The sequence below is a fragment of the Mercenaria mercenaria genome, chromosome 9, assembly GCF_021730395.1.
Source record: "Mercenaria mercenaria strain notata chromosome 9, MADL_Memer_1, whole genome shotgun sequence".
Taxonomy (NCBI): Eukaryota; Metazoa; Mollusca; class Bivalvia; order Venerida; family Veneridae; genus Mercenaria; species Mercenaria mercenaria.
The window spans coordinates 30,387,415-30,406,172 of record NC_069369.1 but is presented as its reverse complement, the minus strand read 5'-3'; the positions used below and the strand labels follow the sequence as shown (position 1 = coordinate 30,406,172).

Below are 18,758 nucleotides of genomic sequence, written 5' to 3'. Positions count from 1 at the left end.
TCCATCCAAAACAATCAATATTTTCATACATATTTTCCAAGATTCCATACGTAAAATTATTGTTTCCATCCATAAAATTTGTGTTTCCATACGCATATTTTCCAAGATTCCATACGTAAAATTATTGTTTCCATCCATAAAATTTGTGTTTCCATACGCATCAAATCTTTAATCATTGATATTTATTGTAATTGTCAACAGATAATTTTCACTGATATTAGATATTATTCAATGTGAAATTACTAGATATATTAACTCTTAATATTTCAAAAATTCACTGAAAACTTGAAATAAAATTATTCAAAAACAATATTAATCAACAGAGTAGTCTGGATGAGTGGGATATTCAGGTGAAATGTAACTGGTGGGGTTAAGTATGGGTCATGTAAGGGTTGGGACTAAAATATTTCAGAAATTGTACTGTAGGTAAAATAATATAATTCTCATATTCTTTATTCAAAATGTTGGTTACATAAAACATAATACATGAAATCAATGTTTATACAGAAATCATGCTTTAGCTGGTACAGCAGGGTAGGAAGAAAAGGAACTTTTATTTTGCATGTTACACAATTTTCCAACAGCATTTAGTTTCATCAAAATAAGAAAATTTACATGACATAAATTAAGAAGTTTGACAAAGCAATGTTCACTTCTGTAGCTGCTTTCAGTTAACTTATCTGTAATACTAAATTCTAAACCAGCAGCAAGTTGTTCTCCACAAGTAACTGGTAACTTCCCCACATGCATCAGAGGTGGAGGAATGCCTTTAGATCTACTGTCTACAATCATACATATGTACCATCATAGATAACATTTTTTTCGTTGTCTCAATGATAGAACTTGTAGCCTCACAACTCCACCCTTGTGCTCTAACCAAGTGGTAGAAATACCAGCAAAAATATAGTTTGATCTGCATTAATCATGTTGATTTTAAGCTTTACAAACTTTGGCCAAAATGCATCCAAACAGCTGAAATTTTGAACAGTTGATGATCTAGAAGAACTCCAATAATTTGATTCTAATCTTTCAAGAAACTGCCTACCGTACTAACTACTAACCAGTAAGGTAAACAAAAGTTACAAAAACGAATTCAAACAAGTGAATGAAGTATTGCCATGCAATACAAAGTCCCCTACTGGAAGGCACCTAATTTTCTCTACTGCAGTATAACATAATGAACTGATATTTGTCAATGATGTATAAACAATACTGTACTACATTTACAATATAATATAACAAGCACTTGGATTAAAATTTGCATATATAAAAAACGTACAGTTGTTTTCATTTGGAATTTTTTTGGCCGATTTACAAAAAGTTATCATAAAAGTTATTTATAGTAACAAACAAAGTGAAATTAATCCTAAAAAAAAAAAAAAAAAAAAATCTATAAAATGTAAGTCCACAAGAAAATCTTTACCAGGTAGAGATAGACCAAATACACCTAAATATTGGATGTAACATGCATGTTGTACCACAGAAAAGTGGTCTTGAATTTTCCCTAAGGCCAGTAATAAAAAAGTTACAATGTAATCTATTTATAGTAACAACAAAGGGACGTAATTCTAAAAAAGTGTGCCTTATGGTGGTGAACATTTGTGCCAAGTTACATCAAAATCTCTCCATGCATGAGAAGAAATGCTCCGGACAAAGTCATTCTTGAATTTGACCTTTGACCTCTAAGTATGACCTTGACCTTAGTCCAAGCGACCCGGTTCTGGCGCAAGACAATTTGTCTTATGGTGTGAACATTTGTGCCCAAGTTACATTAAAATCCCTCCCTGCATAAAGAAGAAATGCTCCAGACAAAGTCCTTCTTGAATTTGACCTTTGACCTCTAGTATGACCTTGACCTTGAGCAAGGGCTCCGGGATTTGTGTATGACACGTGTCTATCATGGAGAACATCTGTGCCAAGTAATATTGAAATCCTTAATGAATGACAGAGTTATGGACCGGACACTAAACAGACCCTGTTCATGCCATGTTAACATTTGACTACTAAGTGTGACCTTGACCTTGAGCTAGGGGTCTGAAGTTGTGCACGACACATCGTCTTATTATGACATACAATTTTGCCAATTGATATTAAAATCCCTTCATGGATGAGAGAGTTATGGACCGGACAGGAAAAAGCCCTGTTGACCTTTGACCTCCAATTGTGACCTTGACCTTTAAGTTAGGGGTGCAGGTTTTGCGCAAGACACATCGTCACATCATGGGAACATTTGTGTCAAGTAATATTAAAATCCCTTCATGGATGAAAGAGTTATGGACCGGACAGGAAAAAAGCCCTGTTGACCTTTGACCTCCAATTGTGACCTTGACCTTTGAGTCAGGGTGCAGGTTTTGCGCATGACACATCGTCACATCATGGGAACATTTGTGTCAAGTAATATTAAAATCCCTTCATGGATGAAAGAGTTATGGACCGGACACGAAACACACCCTGTTCATGCCATGTTAGCATTTGACTACTAAGTGTGACCTTGACTTTGAGCTAGGGGTCTGAAAGTTGTGCATGACACATCGTCTTATTATGAGGTACAATTGTGCCAAGTGATATTAAAATCCCTTCATGGATGGACGAGTTATGGACCGGACAGGAAAAAAGCCCTGTTGACCTTTGACCTCCAATTGTGACCTTGACCTTTAAGCTAGGGGTCCGGGTTTTGCACATGACACGTCGTCTCATCATGGGGAACATTTGTGCCAAGTAATAATAAAATCCCTTCATGGATAAAAGAGTTATGGACCGGACACGAAATTGCGGACGGACGGAATGACAGAATGACGGAATGACGGAAAAGTGCATTCCTATAGTCCCCGAAACTGGTTTTCAACCAGTAGGGGACTAATTACTTGTTCTTAGTATTAATAACTGTTACAAATGTTTAGTTAGTTTTTTTATGAAACATTCCCAGAAATTTCAAAATTCATCCAAGATGGTCACATTATGAATAATCCTTACAAATTTGATGACAAGATGAACCAGCACATACTAAATGCCTCTTATGACTGAATGAGACGATCCAGAGAAAGGAGTTTTTGAACTCTTGAATGGGCTTTCATGGAAAGCTTTGCAATTCAACAAGAGGTAATCACAACTAGTTACTTCCCTTGTTTTGCAAACATGCCAATTCATTCCAAACACGAAGCAACACAGAATGTAAGCAAGTAACAGTAATCAATGTATAATAGTACATTTTAAAACAATAAAACAAACTTCAACCACTACAGTATTCAAATATGCGCATATATTACTGAATTTTCAAATTGTGTTCTAAAAATAAAATTTTTTTAAACCTAATACAAATTGCAGGTTTCAAATATGCTTGATAAACTTTGTGGTTTTGGGGTCAATCTCATGCAACTTTTATGTATATTGTAGCTAAAAAACAAATCATTTATGCAGGCTATCTAATAATCAAATAATCAGATATGCTTTTTTCTCACCGGTACACACATCACCATAGCCTAATAAATAATACAGATACATGTACATCTCTGACAACATCTAGCAGTAATTAAAAATATTCTCATGATTTTTATAGTGAGTTTCATCTAACTGTGGTCCAAAAAGAAAGAAACAACTGACTTTAGAGACCAGTCTCAAAGAATTCATATCAAAATTGTTCTCATAAACAACTAATCAAATGCTGGAATTGTCTGACTGGTCCCCAAACTCAGTTTTGTAACTTGGAACTCAAGTTAAACAGAATGCCAAAGACCTGAACTTCAGCAAACAAAACTAGCTTAACAAAAGCTTATGCAACTTTTTTCCTCAATGTTTCAAATTTATATTAACACTAAAAAATTCTCATTTAAACACTGACAAAATTCACTGTCCTTTTTGATTCTTGAACAAAAATAAAGCAATTTAGCATCAGCTGATGAGTAATCTTAAACTTTATCATGCTGGACGTGATTGATTCTGCCTTTGCAAACAGTGTAGATCATGATCAGCCTGCACATCTGTGCAGTCTTATCAAGATCTTCAATGTTCGCTTTTCAGTCTGTTTGTTTTTTTTTGGATAAGCACCTCTTTTAACAGTTAATGGTACTGTCCAAATTGAAAGATGGACAAGTTCATTATAGAAATTTAGCAGGGTAACTTAGGGTTAAACAAGGAAAAAAATGTTTCTAAAAAAAAATGTATTTTGATGCTATTTTTCATTTACAGAAAGAAATACAAAATGACATTAAGCATGAAAAACAGTAAGCTGAAACATAAAGGGGATGGTGGAGAGCTTTTCTGACAGGAAGTGCATTTTGCTGTATGGTTTATGTGCTTTATAGTATTCTAAAATAGAATCATGACTTAAGCAAGGTAACTTTTGCCAGGTAATTTTTACTTAAACATTTGGCTCAACAGACCTCCATATTTGAAGAGTCCTGAAGAAATCAAAACAGCAAATAAATAATTAGATTTTGAAAAGACAGAGAAGTGTTTATTTTTCTTTTAATCAACACAGTGTTTCAACAGATCTTTTAGTGATATTAGCTGCCTTCCTGTGTTTTGGACCAGTGCCATCTTGGTCTCGAAAGTAGCTTAAAATATCACCACATGAATCAGAAATGGAAGAACAGACCTACCGTCTTCTGTCAAATCCTTCCAGTTAGTATTGGTCTGGTTAAGGTTCAGTCGCTCAACTGGGTGGTCAGGGGTTCAAGCTTAATTGTGGTCAAGACCAGAAAGCAGACTCAAGTCATTCAAATAAGCTTCAAGCTTTCATCACAATTGATCTTCATTAAATTAATACAGACTAAATCCTAATGGAGGACATTTTGCCATGTAGAGGCATCAAACTTGTAAATAAACTGGTATGACTATGTTCTCCTTACTGAATTATACAGTCTGTGGCTGAACAACTCAATTATAAACCCAGAAACAAGTTAAAACTAGAGGTGCTTTTGAGAAAAGCGCATGTCTCCCACGACTGCCTAATCATCTGAATAGTAAGTCTGTCTTTATATACTGTTTGCAGCCTATTGGTATCTGTTGGAGTTGGAGTTGGAGTAGGAGTAACTGGTCTACAACTTTGTATAGGTAATTATGTTTCAAGGGCCATAATTCCAAAGTGTCTGGGCCGATTTGGCTAGAAACACATTTTGTTCAAGTTTGGTGAAGATCGGATGAGAAATGTTCGACTTAAGAGAGCGGACAAGCTTTGTGACAGACAGACACACAGACAGGAGTAAATCAATATGTCTTCCACACCACTGTGTGGTGGGAGACAAAATGAGCTGTGAGACCCCAGATATTCTAAGAAACGGACCTATTCGTCACCTAAGCATTTACACTAAAACTTCAAAACATTTACAACAAGAGATCACAGAGTGATCTTGGCGCCCACCAATGTGCCATTTTTGAGTGTTCCAAATTTCAAGACTTATTGACTAGCTCAAGGTCAAATTTCATTTCCGTACACAACACAAATCTATGCATGTGGTCCAAATTTGAAGCCTGTACCTTCAAAAATGTGAAAGTAGGTCACTAGGTCAATGTCAAGGTCAAAGTTTGTTTCGGTATACAAAACTATGCATGTGGTCCTAAATTTGAAGCCTGTAGCTACAGAAATGTGAAAGTAGGTCACTAGGTCAATCTTAAGGTCAAAGTTCCTTTCGGTACATAAAACTATGCAAGTGGTCCAAATTTGAAGGTTGAGTTTGAGAAATGTAAAAGTAGGTCACTAGGTCAAAATCCAGGTCAAATTTTACTTCGGAATACAAAACTATGCATGTGGTCAAAATTTGAAGCCTGTACCTTCAAAAATGTGAAAGTAGGTCACTAGGTCAATGTAAAGGTCAAAGTTTGTTTCAGTACACAAAACTATGCATGTGGTCCAAATTTGAAGGCTGTAGCTTGAGAAATGTAAAAGTAGGTCACTCGGTCAAAATCAAGGTCAAATTTTATTTCGGAATACAAAACTATGCATGTGGTCCAAATTTGAAGCCTGTACCTTAAAAATGTGAAAGTAGGTCACTAGGTCAATGTAAAGGTCAAAGGTCATTTCAGTACACAAAACTATGCAAGTGGTCCAAATTTGAAGGCTGTAGCTTGAGAAATGTAAAAGTAGGTCACTCGGTCAAAATCAAGGTCAAATTTTATTTCAGAATACAAAACTATGCAAGTGGTCCAAATTTGAAGCCTGTACCTTCAAAAATGTGAAAGTAGGTCACTAGGTCAATGTCAAGGTCAAAGTTTTTTTCGGTACACAAAACTATGCATGTAGTCCAAATTTGAAGGCTGTAGCTTGAGAAATGTGAAAGTAGGTCACTAGGTCAAAATCAATGTCAAATTTCATTTTGAAACACGAAACTAGGCATATGGTCCAAATTTGATGCCTGTACCTTCAAAAATGTGAAAGTAGGTCACTAGGTCAAAATAAAGGTCAAAGTTTTTTCCAGTGCATAAAATTATGCATGTGGTCCAAATTTGAAGGCTGTAGCTACAGAAATGTGAAAGTAGGTCACTAGGTCAAAATCAAGGTCAACTCATGTCAAGGTTCATCTTGCCACTCAAAAATATACATGTGGTCCAAGTTTGAATGTTGTAGTTACTGACAAGAACATTTTTAAAGCTTTTCCCTATATAAGTCTATATGAACCATGTGACCCCCGGGGCGGGGCCATATTTAACCCTAGGAGGATAATTTGAACAAACTTGGTAGAGAACCACTAGATGATGCTACATTACAAGTATCAAAGCCCTAGGCTTTGTGGTTTGGACAAGAAGATTTTCAAAGTTTTTCCCTATATAAGTCTATGTAAACCATATGACCCCCAGGGCGGGGCCATATTTGACCCTAGGGGTATAATTTGAACAATCTTAGTTGAAGACCACCAGATGATGTCACATACAAAATATCAAAGCCCTAGGCCCTGTGGTTTTGGACAAGAGGTTATTCAAAGTTTTTCCCTATATAAGTCTATATCAACCATGTGACCCCCAGGGCGGGGCCATATTTGACCCCAGAGAAATAATTTGAATCATCTTGGTAGAGGACCACTAGATGATGCTTCATACCAAATATCAAAGCCCTAGGCTCTGTGGTTTTGGACAAAAAGGTTTTCAAAGTTTTTCCCTATATAAATCTATATAAATTATAAAAATAAACAAAGGGCCATAACTCACTCATAAATTGTTGAACCAGTCTGATTTTCAGGGGGACACAACTAGGGTACCAATACATCATTCTGACAAAGTTTGGTCAAAATCCCCCCAGTAGTTTCTGAGGAGATGCGATAACAAGAAATTGTTAACGGACGGACGGACGGACGGACGGACGGAATGACGGACGGACGGACCACGGACGCAGAGTGATTTTAATAGCCCACCATCTGATGATGGTGGGCTAAAAATGGCATTCCTGTATATCATTTACGCAAATTCTACAGGTTTTTTTTTGAAATACAATATTTTCTATTGACATGTATTCTAACAAAATACACCTTTTCTGCAGGAATCAAAGTACAAACTGAAAACCTAAAAGATTGAAAATTACTCTTACTATATCACAGAACGGTTGAAATTTCATACTGTGTATACAATGTCATATAGCCAAAATTCTGGAAATTTCAATGAGCCGTTGTGGTGTCAAAATTTGAAACCATACAATGTTTACCAAATCTATACCTACACTTTAAGCAATTAAGGTGTTGGCCACTCAAACCAGTGGTCATATGCTCAAGCCCTGGTGAAACTTGTAAACCGTTGTTTTTTCATTCAAGTCCATATTTTTACATTTATCAATTTATTGTACAGATACAGTGGACTTATATCTTTGAAGTACAACTATACAATAAAAATTTCAACCTTTCTAATATCAACAACCAAAGAAAATGTAATTGCAACTGGCTAGAAAATCAACAGAACTGAAAACAGGAAAAATTTACCCGAATAGGACAAAATAATCTCTGGCAAAAAATAAGATATGACTGCAATACATGAACATGCACTGTTGGGTACAACATCAAATTCTTAAAGAAAATCATGGTACTGGTTATGTATGACATACTGTCAAATAATTTAATTCGGCTGACATTAAAATTTTTGATTCAGCAAAGACAGCTATTGCATGTGGACAGAAAGTAGTGGTTTTCAACTTAAAGGACAAAATAATGGGCAAACATCAAGAGATTAATGATTGAAGATATCACAAAATTATGAAATAGAGTACCCCACAAAATAATGCTTTCATAGTACTTTGGTTGTCATATCAAGAAAATCAAATTTTATTTACTTGATTAAAAATAATTTTCCTTCTTAAATCCATAGAATATTTTTTATGATCAATATAAAACTTTTCTTAGTGAACCTAAGGCGCAAAGCTCAACATTTTAATGGGAGTTATTAACATCTGAACAACTAAATTAAGAACTAATGTTTGATTTACCTATTCTATAATTATTTTATTCTAAATATTATTCAAAGATGATACTGATATTATATATCCTTCTTAGAACTCAAAGAGTGGTAGTAGGAATTTTTTCATCTAAATATTACTGTGAAATCATTTTTATTCGCGTAGGACGAATATTCGCGTATTTCGTGCTAGAACCGATGCGCGATTTAAGACTGCGCTAATATTATTTTTTAATTTTATTTTTTCATTTATAAATTGAAAATGCGCGAATTAAAGCCCGCACGAAACAGTCCTTTTTCACGTTTGCGCGAAATTTCATGCCAGCGAATTTAAATGATTTCACAGTATTAAATGAAGTGCACTTACATTTTAAAGTGCTTTTTTGACTACAATGGCTTCTTCTGAGAGTTTCATCATACTTTTTGAAGCATAGAAGCAGCAGATCTAAATAAATCTTGTTTGTAACTTTTTTTGTGTGAAATTTTCATGGACCAAAAATTTTCTTATGCATTTTTCTTTTAAAATTCAAAAATACATTTTGGGTGAAAAAAATTAAGATTTCTTCAAAAGTATATAAAAATTCCTGCTACAACCCTTGGTGGCTTAGAACAGACCTTCGGAAATTTTGAAAACTCAATAAGTTTGAGACGAAATCACATGAAAAGGTGAATCAAAAGTAAGATACAGTTCCACAAGACATTTTGACAGAACTTCTACTTTCCAATTTGAACCATCACCTTACTAAATAAAACTCAGAATACAGAAATACTGACCGGCAGGTTGGTGAAGGACATAAATATACTCTGCAGAAAAGCTACCAGATCCATCAAATAACCACTGGGATTTCCACTTGGTTCCGACTGACTCCACGTATATGCAGCTGCAAACAGATCAAAACTATATCACACAAAGTCAAGATATCCTTTTTTTTTCAAAAAAAAAAAAAAAAATAAAAAAATTGTTGCATGCCCAATCAGCTGAGTAGGTAGAGCTCTGGACAATTAATCAAAAGACTGAAGGTTTAAATCCCAATCTAGGCATGCATTCTCTGTGATATTAATTTAAAGACAAATGTGTCTAATGTAATTCCTCCTCTACAACTAATTCATGTGTGAAAGTTGTCATTCACTTGTGGAGAATGAAATAGTACTGATACAGAATCTGGGGACACTGGTCAGGTTAACAGACTGCCATAATATAACAGAAATGCTGTTGAAAAAAGTTTTAATGCAACCATTTTTAAGAATGTATATATCATCGCACCACGTAATTTCACGCACACCTATTTCGACGCCATTTTTGTTTTGACCTCGTTCTCGACTAACTTAGGGTTTCCGATGAAGTAGTTACTTGGTGTAATGACAGAAAACATCATGGTTAATTTTACCGGTAAAAAAGTTGGAAAGCTCGGGATCTGAAGATATTTATCAACTTTCATTTACCCTATACATGATTTTTAATGTTTCTACTAATGCAAATTTTCATCCATTTTAAAAACGTCCCTGTGGAAGCTTAGATTAAAAAAGTTACTGGAAATTTTGATGTACGTCTGCAGCCGACTTTTGTGCTATCAAGGTCATATCACTGCCATGTGACATAAGTTGTACTATTTTATGCACTGTTTTGGAAGGTGTACGCATTATATATGAATGCAATCATTACTACACACTTCAATTTTTTTCTCTTGTCAAGTAGGCTGTGAACACTGGGTTCATCTAAAGTTTTATATAAAACAAAATGTGGCAAATTCCTCTGTAAACACTGCAGTCCAGAAAAATGAAAGAAAAAACATCAGACATTGTGTATTAAAAAAGCAGTGACTAAATGTTCTTAGCCCCTTATGTTCATGAATTTTAAATGTTTTCAGATTTATTTATATCATTTGGCCTTAATATTGATTATCTGCTTGCATCTGCATTTTTGTCAAGTTTTATTGCAGCATCCATGACAGTTATGGTGTAGCACATTATTTACAGTGATTACACAAATATTTAAGCCTATCAAAAGCTTCGTAACAAGTATCATGTAAGATGCGTCGAAATAGGTGTGTTAGAAAAAGTATGGCCGACCACACTAGTTGTTGTTTACCTTTTGATTTCTGGCAGTCAGTTGTTTAGAATAAGATGTTATGGTATGATTCAATGCATAAAAGATTAGTGCACATGCAAAATCTAATAGAGTCACGTATGTTACTGAATGAAAAAGTGCGGCCATGTTGCCTGTTATGTGCGTCGAAACTGGTGAGCCTGGGATATTACTTGCAAGGCTATACTTTTTTCAGGCCCAATACAATACAAAAATAATTTACAGAAATATAATAAATTACATTCTGAGAGCTGATAATTCCATATGTGCACATGTAATACCACACTGTGACACTTCTATATGACATCATCTTTTTTCATTCTTAATATTAACAAAAATATGCATATAATAAAGACGTATCTCAAGATAGTAGAATATAGTCAGATATGTACCTAGGTCCAGGAATTCATCGATCTTCTGATTGAGCTTTCTGTAGATATAGTCTTCTGCCTCACTTCTTGCATCCTGTAACAAACAAATACCATAAAATGTTGTTCCTTTTTGTAAAATTATTCAAAGCTTTTTTCTGAGAGCAGAATTCAGATGAAAAATTCTTGATGAAGATAAAGGATAAACTTTAAATGATCTTTTGGTTATATATCTGTTATCGGGTTAAACTGGACCAGAATATTTGCTAAAATATTTATGGTCAAAATATGTTTCTTGCGATGAAGCTATACATACAAGCCAGTATATTCCATATACTGCGAAATGTACTGATCCAAAAGGCAGATTAGTCCAGAGGTCCCAACATCAGTCAGATATATGTATCCTGTTGAAAGTGTGTGTTGTGAAGTGGTTAAAAACCATTTTTGACTTGCTGCTGAAAACAGTTTTTATTCCAAAAGGCACCATTAGTGGACAAATATTGCTGTTTCCAAGCTCTGTAACACTAGATCAATTAAACCAATGTGAAAGGAAGACAAAATAGAACTGGAAGTTTAAGATCTAAATTGATTTCCATTTTTTTCTTCAGGTTTGCTGGTAAAAGAGCTTACCTTAAACATTGAAGTTCCATGCAATCTGGCAGCATGTACACTATCTTTCTCAGCACTGAAAGAAAAGTTACATCAGAATATGGTTGACAAGGATAACTTAGTTTGTAATGTTATAGCAGTACTGGAGTCCTAATTTACTATTCTATATATGAATAGGTTATAGGCATGCAACTAACCATAAAACTGTAAGATTTATTAAATGATTTTTTGATTGATTAAGTTGATATTTACAACTCTAAAACACATATACGAGATATTGCATCAGATATAAATGTCTGAAGCAGTACTGGTGTCGATTTATTGTGGTGAAAATATTTCAACATAAAAATGCATGGGATACATTATATATGTAATTGACTAGGCTTTAGAAACTGTTAGAATGTTAAAAGCAGAAACTGGTAACTATTCAAACTTAAATGGACAGCTCAATATAGTTTGTTTTTTTAAATCAAAAATAAGTCTACTAATGATCACAAGGAATGAACACTGGTAAACTTACCCAGTTATACTAGAGATATATTCCTCTAAATGTGTGCAGGATTTCTCAAGATAATTCATGTTAATTGATATCTGTATAAGCTGTAAAAGAAATAGTAATTTCAATCAGACATGACCTGATTACCATGATTACAAATTATGAATTCTTTATGCCTAATTTCTATTTCACTTTTAAATCATCGACTATAAAATATTAAATTGCTGTTTACAAAGGTTTTTCCTTCATGGAGAGACAGTTTTCTTTAAGAAAGTCAGGATAAATGTTGAACCTCTGGCTTAAGTGGTAGAAGGAAATTCTATAATCAGCCACCTTACGCAAAATGTTTTAGCTACATCTTGTTTTACTTATGTTAAAACATGAAATTTATGTTTCCCATTTAAGCAGAGGAAAGGAAATGAACCAATATTAACTCAGTTACATTGCCAATTAACAAAGGTAAATGCTCCACCATCACTCTTCAAATAAGCTGCATAAATATTCTCTATATAATTATACTGCTTAACTCTCCTTTCTTGTATTACTAACAGCTGACTTGACAGGTGCAGATACATTTGAGGGATTCAGAAACAAGGGATCTGGGAGCAATATCCTAGTTCTTTGAGAGTTCACCCAATGGTTCTTTAACTTGCACAGTGCAAAGCAAAAATGCAACAAAGCCCTTTTTCAAAGGAAACTGCCTTTTGTAGACTGGTCTGTATTCAGGCTCCCACTTTTACAAAATTTTGTAAATGTTTACATGAACTTTCAAACACGAAATGATACCATTTAAATGGCCTCCCATTTATTGCCTGTAGACTCTGGGTGGCTTTTCCCCTTCTATACAGGGTCTCACAGTAGTAAATTCATTCTCAAACTGAACAGGAAAAAATATCACAGAGTCAATGTGATTTTTGGTAAAGAAAACACTTTTGTTACTCAGTTCTATGAGCAGCAAAGACTTTGATGGTTCAAAGGGTGATCTTTTTGTTATAACTGGGTTGAAATTTTGTAAACATTTACCAGTCAAACTTGACATGGACTCGCTTTAATGTGTTAACGTGGGAGCCTAGTATTCAGAGGTGTTGTTAACATACTTCATTATACAATCTTCACTAAAGCGAGAGAGATAACTGTGACAATACAATAGAAATATCTACCTGTAAAAGACTGAGATTTGGTCTCTTTATAAGAGATGAAAGGCATCCACTCAGTGTACGAGTTAACAGCAGGTTTGTTGACTTTCGTATCATATCATCAATTTCTGTATGACTGAAGAGTAATAACATATGTCATCTTTTTTTTTTACTGAAAAGTTTGCTGAAAACATTTTAACTAAGTTATTTGCTTAGATTCTCAGTTTAAGGTTAGAGAAAATATGAAGCACATAGTTCTTCCAGCTATCTACCTGCCAAGTAGACTGTCATGAAATCATTAAAAAAATTGCAGATAAAAAAACCCCACAAAATAAACTAAGGCTATATAAAAATTTGAAAACCGACTATTAATTCTGTAATCATTTCTCATTTTAAAGTTCTATGACATCCGTGTAACTGTAAAAATGAGATATCACTATAAGTGATGAATACTCCTAAAGTGACCTTGACCTTGTAGGGGCAGACCAGAGTCTTAGATGCAAAACACCTTGAAATGCTTGACATCTATGTAAAGTTTCAATGGAATTTCTTGAAATATTTGAGACAAGACGTGTTCTGGCCCCGTGTTCACAAAGCATTTTTCGGTGTCAGCTGAGTCTGAGTTTGAAATTTTAATATCAATCTTACTAGAACTTCAACGTTGAATACCAACTGAGACTGGCCATCAATACTAAATAGCCACCTGAAATTAGTTCTTAAAGCAGCATGCCTCCAGATCGTTCGACAACAAAAAATATTTTTTTTAGGTATCTTGAAATAAATGATTTAAAACTTAATTACTGACACACTTTATGTTTCGGAAACACATGAGAATTTGCTGTTTTTTTTCTACTTTTTGCGATGAAACTGGTAAACTGTCTCCATTATAAATATCTATATTTTGAAGTCATTATTCACTACTTCAGCTGTAGCGCTTTTGGTTACAACGACGGGCAAATGTCTTTATTGCCGTGTTGGTCCGGGGTTCCATTCCCAACGCGGTCATCTTTTTTTCTTGATTTGGAACTTTGAAATTATGTTAGAAACCAAAATTCATATTCTAATGTTCATAATATGACTAAACTTCAATTTGAAAGAAAGATTATTTTTTTACCCAAATCTTGAGGCGTGCTGCTTTAAGTTAAAATGTACTCTAAAACATGTTATATAGAAACAAATGACAAATAAAGTTTCTTGATCAAACTCAGCTGAGACTGAAAATGTTTTGTGAACACAGGGCCTGGACAGACAAACTGACTAACAAGCTAACATAGTGTGATAACTTAATGCCTCCGTTTGGGTCGCATAACCTATTAATAATTTTTTTTTTCTTCTGAATTTTGCTGTATATGGTGACTTACCTTAAATGTAAATCAGCAGAGAATTTTAGGCAAGCATTGATATATTCTTTAACTTGGTTATAAACATTTGGAACAAACTCGGAAAATGGAAATCTCTTCGGAAACGGTGCCTGAAAAGAAAAAAATACTTTATATAAACTTCTTTGAATCATAAACTACATGTATTTCTTAATGAATTAGTATTTTAATTTTATGAAAGAACTTAGGAACTATAGCTGCGACAATTTCATTCAGTTCAATATTTTGTAAAATGTATTTTTTTTGCTGTAAAAAGACTCATTACACACAAACATATTTCCAAACAAAACATACATGGAAAGTATGTGTCAGGGCTCCGGAAATTTTGATAACTCAATCGGTCCGAAACGAAAATCCTGACATCGGCGCTACCCCACCCACCGCATTCCCAATATTACATATTTTGTAAAACGTGATAGGGTAAAGAAATAAGCATGTCATGCATTAAAACTGAGTTACCAGTCACCGCGCGTTACCATACAATGAAGACAGTTACTCAGTGTTATGTGTGATCGTTACTTTGTTTAAATTTCGATGTTTTTCCGAGATAATACGAGGCATTGACACCGTGTGCATAACTAGTCTAAAAGCCAACGCACGTGACTTCGATACCGTATACACGGCAGATACTTTGTGTGATGTTTCCTCATGGCAGATACTTTGTGATGTTTCCTCATTCTTTGACAGAATTCTATAAAATACAATGCGTCAAAGTGAGTTACACAACACATATTCTCTGCTAAACAGCCTCAGTATTTAAAGAATACTCTGCCGCGGACCGAATGTGTACGTTATTTGAACGCTGAGATCTATGTGTGTATAATGCCACTGAATATGAATATGGTATACAACTAGACCTCAAGAATATTGTGCAACTGAAAAAAAAGTCAAACATTTATTAGCAGACCACACAAAAGACTAATGCAGTAAAGGACCGTAATATAATTTATATAAAGTGTTTATTGACAGGCAATACATTCAATAAGTGTTTTAAAACATGACAAGAGAAATAAATTTTCATAGATCTTTTCTTTTTTAAGTTTTGACTTTATCCCAGTCAAAATGTGTGTGTTGAATACTGATGGGTCATACATCACAAACTATGGACAAACAATCTATATAAAGAGCCATGTAATAATAATAAAAATTATACATGAAAATTTTTCAAGCAAACAATGAAAAAATATTACTTGTTGAAGTTCCTCATCTTGAAATGGGAACTGGGTTATCACAGATATAAATTCAGCTTCGTTCTCGATGTATATTGGTGTGTAGTTATCCTCCACAAATATACCATTAAACACCCCCACCCATTGTCTTGTTAATGTATCACTGTACTGGTCCCTGTAAGAAAACAAATCAACTTGTGAAAGAAATCTATACACCCAATGCCCCAACAATGCATATCATACGTTCCTTGTTTCTTTAAGTTAAATGCTGTTTTTCCATAGGTTTCAGTATAATGGCAGTCAGTGTTCCATAGTTCTGTACAGGAACTGACTGGCTCTCCTCACCAAGCTGACAACTTTTCTACATGACTTCATGTGACACACCTGTCTTCTATCAAACTGATATGGAGAAAATATATTACTAAATGAATGTCATATATCAATTCTCCAAACATAGCTTAACACAAAGTAAAACTTCACACCTGGCAGTTTTTACGTTCAAAACTGTACAAGATATCTGTTTAACTTCTTTGAAGAACACATTTCTGTATTTGTTTTGCTTTATATCTTAAAGCCACCTTACCTTAGTTCAAGCAGTAACTCTAGAAGATGACCAACACTAAACCCATAGCCCTTGAAGAAGAAAACAGCTTGTTAAATTTTAAATAATCATTCTTTTAGACTATTCAATGACAATCATTAAGAATGGCTTTTACTGTGTAAAACTATACCTACTTCATAGATTTCCTGCATTGTTAATCCACAACATTAATTTTATCATATAATTTCAATTCATTTGTTTGTTTTGGGTTTACTGCATTGTTTTTCAGAAGTGATTCATTCAAGTAATGACTGGTAGTTAACCTACCCAGTGTTCCTGAATTCTGTACCAGTGCTTACCTGTTTTCAGCAAGTAAATACCAACTTCCCCATAATTGGAGGTAGAGGATGAATGATTTCAAATACAAAGCCTTGTATAAATTTTCATGAATACATACTCATGCCCATGGATCGATCTCACAACCCCGCAATCTGTAGATGGCTTCCTCAAATGAAGAGTTCAATGCCCCTAGTGAGGCTCGAACCTCAATCGGTGAGGGGCAAGTGATTCTTAGTCAGTGACCTTAACCACTCGGCCATGGAGCCCCTCTCCCCCAATCTGTAGATCCGTGCTCTCCCTATTGAGCTAAGTAGGCAGACAGAATTTCAATGCATTTTGTCTATTAAATTTGAAATCCATGAATTTATGTCCCCACAATAGAGCAATTAAATAATTTCACAATACATTACTTGTTGAAACATTTTGTTCAAGAATATGTACATGACTCAAAGTACTTACCTTTAATGTATGACAAAACAATACTATAAGTTTCTTTATTTCCAACATCATACTGCCTTCCTTGCACTGGGCCTGAAATTTTGAAAATTTAAAATATACTTTCCGGAGGTAGGCTACCAGAGTTTTATTTTTTACTAAGAGGGGAAGGGGCTGGTGCCTGCTATTTGAGGAAAAATCAGAATGGTACTTGGGCAAATGGGAAGAAAAACGGGAAGAAAAATAGATGTAATGTCAATTTTAGGTGAAAACAGCATGATCTGAAAGAAATATTCTCATGGAAAAGGGCCTGTAAACAGCCCCTGCTATACTAACCAGAGCAGTCAGTAAGACAGCAAATGCTTGACTATTCGAATTGTTGTCCAAGAAGCAGGAATATTACCCTAAATATTAAAATATCTATAGAGATTCAATCCCATATCTGCAGTAGTTTTGGTGATAGTAACTTGCATGCCAAACTTTAACCAGAAGTTTTTAAGTTCAAAAGGGGACATAATTTGTCCAAAATACAAGGTCAGAGTTATGGGACCTGATACAATCACCTACTTTTATTACCCCGAAGACACATGTGAAGTTTCAATTCAATATCTGCTTTACTTTCTGAGATAGTAACTTGCATGCAAAACTTCAACCAGGATTTTCTAAGTCCAAAAGGGGGCATAATTTGGCCAAAATATATGTCAGAATCATGGGACTTGACCCAGAGAAATTTGTAATCGACCTAGAAAAAAGAAAGAATAAGTTTTAAAGCTATATGCCTTTAAATGATAGCTGTCATACTTGTATGCAAACACGTCAACCAAGGTGTGATGCCAACGCTGACGCCAGGGTGAGTAGAATATCTCAGACTATTCTTCAAACAGTCGAGCTAAAAACACCCTGCTTCCTCAAAAAAACAGATTATTATTTTTCTAATTATCTAAAAGTTGAAAAATAAAAAAGACTTGAGAAAAAAAAAACAACAGAAACTTCACTTACTGAATTAGTTCTGAGAACTGCGACTATTTTGCTAACTGAAGTTTCCCACAATTCATCCATGTAGGCACGGTTGACTAGACCTTGTGTTGTACTAAGTATATGATCTTCAACTACAAAAAACCTGAAAACAGAGCACTATGTTATTAATAATGTGCTAAAGTTCAAAAGTGGTCTCTTAATACAAACAAGAGGACCATGATGGTCCTGAATCGCTCACCTCTTCCTACATGACCCAGTTTTGAGTATGACGTCGTTTTTTCTATTATTTGACATACTGACCTAGTTCTTGAGCTCATGTAACCCAGTTCTGAACTTGACCTAGATATTATCAAGATAAAAATTCTGACCAATTTTCATGAAGATCCATTGAAAAATATGGTCTCTAGAGGTCACAAGGTTTTTCTATTATTTGACCTATTGACCTAGTTTTCGAAGGTACGTGACCCTGTTTTAAACTTTACCTAGATATCATCAAGGTGAACATTCTCACTAATTTTCATGAAGATCCATTGAAAAATATGGCCTCTAGAGAGGTCACAAGGTTTTTTTTATACCTACTGGCCTAGTTTTTGAGCTCACGTGACCCAGTTTCGAAACTGACCTAGATATCATCAAGGTGAACATTCAGATCAATTTTCATGAAGATCCATTGAAAAATATGGCCTCTAGAGAGGTCACAACGTTTTTTCATTATTTGACCTACTGACCTACTTTTTGATGGCACGTGACCCCTTTCAAACTTGACTAGATATCATCAAGATGAACATTCTGACAATTTTTATGGAGATCCATTCACAAGTATGGCCTCTGAGAGGTCATAAAGTTTTTTAT

The 18,758-nt window shown here is 34.5% G+C and overlaps 1 protein-coding gene across 4 annotated transcripts in view; it reads right to left on the bottom strand.

Annotated features, from left to right (window-relative positions):
• The window catches only part of LOC123546829 (exocyst complex component 6B-like), a 51,937-nt gene that overhangs the window by 20,436 nt on the left and 12,743 nt on the right, over window positions 1–18,758 (bottom strand). Inside the window, exons 10-20 of one of the 4 annotated variants that reach the window (XM_053551148.1) lie at window positions 17,928–18,048; window positions 16,953–17,024; window positions 16,197–16,246; window positions 15,635–15,788; window positions 14,427–14,536; window positions 13,090–13,201; window positions 11,954–12,033; window positions 11,455–11,509; window positions 10,849–10,921; window positions 9,145–9,251; window positions 7,902–7,922 (exon numbers count right to left, since the gene is read on the bottom strand). In XM_053551148.1, the coding sequence (XP_053407123.1) occupies window positions 7,902–7,922; window positions 9,145–9,251; window positions 10,849–10,921; window positions 11,455–11,509; window positions 11,954–12,033; window positions 13,090–13,201; window positions 14,427–14,536; window positions 15,635–15,788; window positions 16,197–16,246; window positions 16,953–17,024; window positions 17,928–18,048 (955 nt within the window). Of the gene's footprint in view, window positions 1–3,458; window positions 3,480–4,379; window positions 4,398–7,901; window positions 7,923–9,144; window positions 9,252–10,848; window positions 10,922–11,454; window positions 11,510–11,953; window positions 12,034–13,089; window positions 13,202–14,426; window positions 14,537–15,634; window positions 15,789–16,196; window positions 16,247–16,952; window positions 17,025–17,927; window positions 18,049–18,758 lie in introns of all 4 variants that reach the window. The other 3 variants (XM_045333418.2, XM_053551147.1, XM_053551149.1) reach the window with 3 other exon arrangements.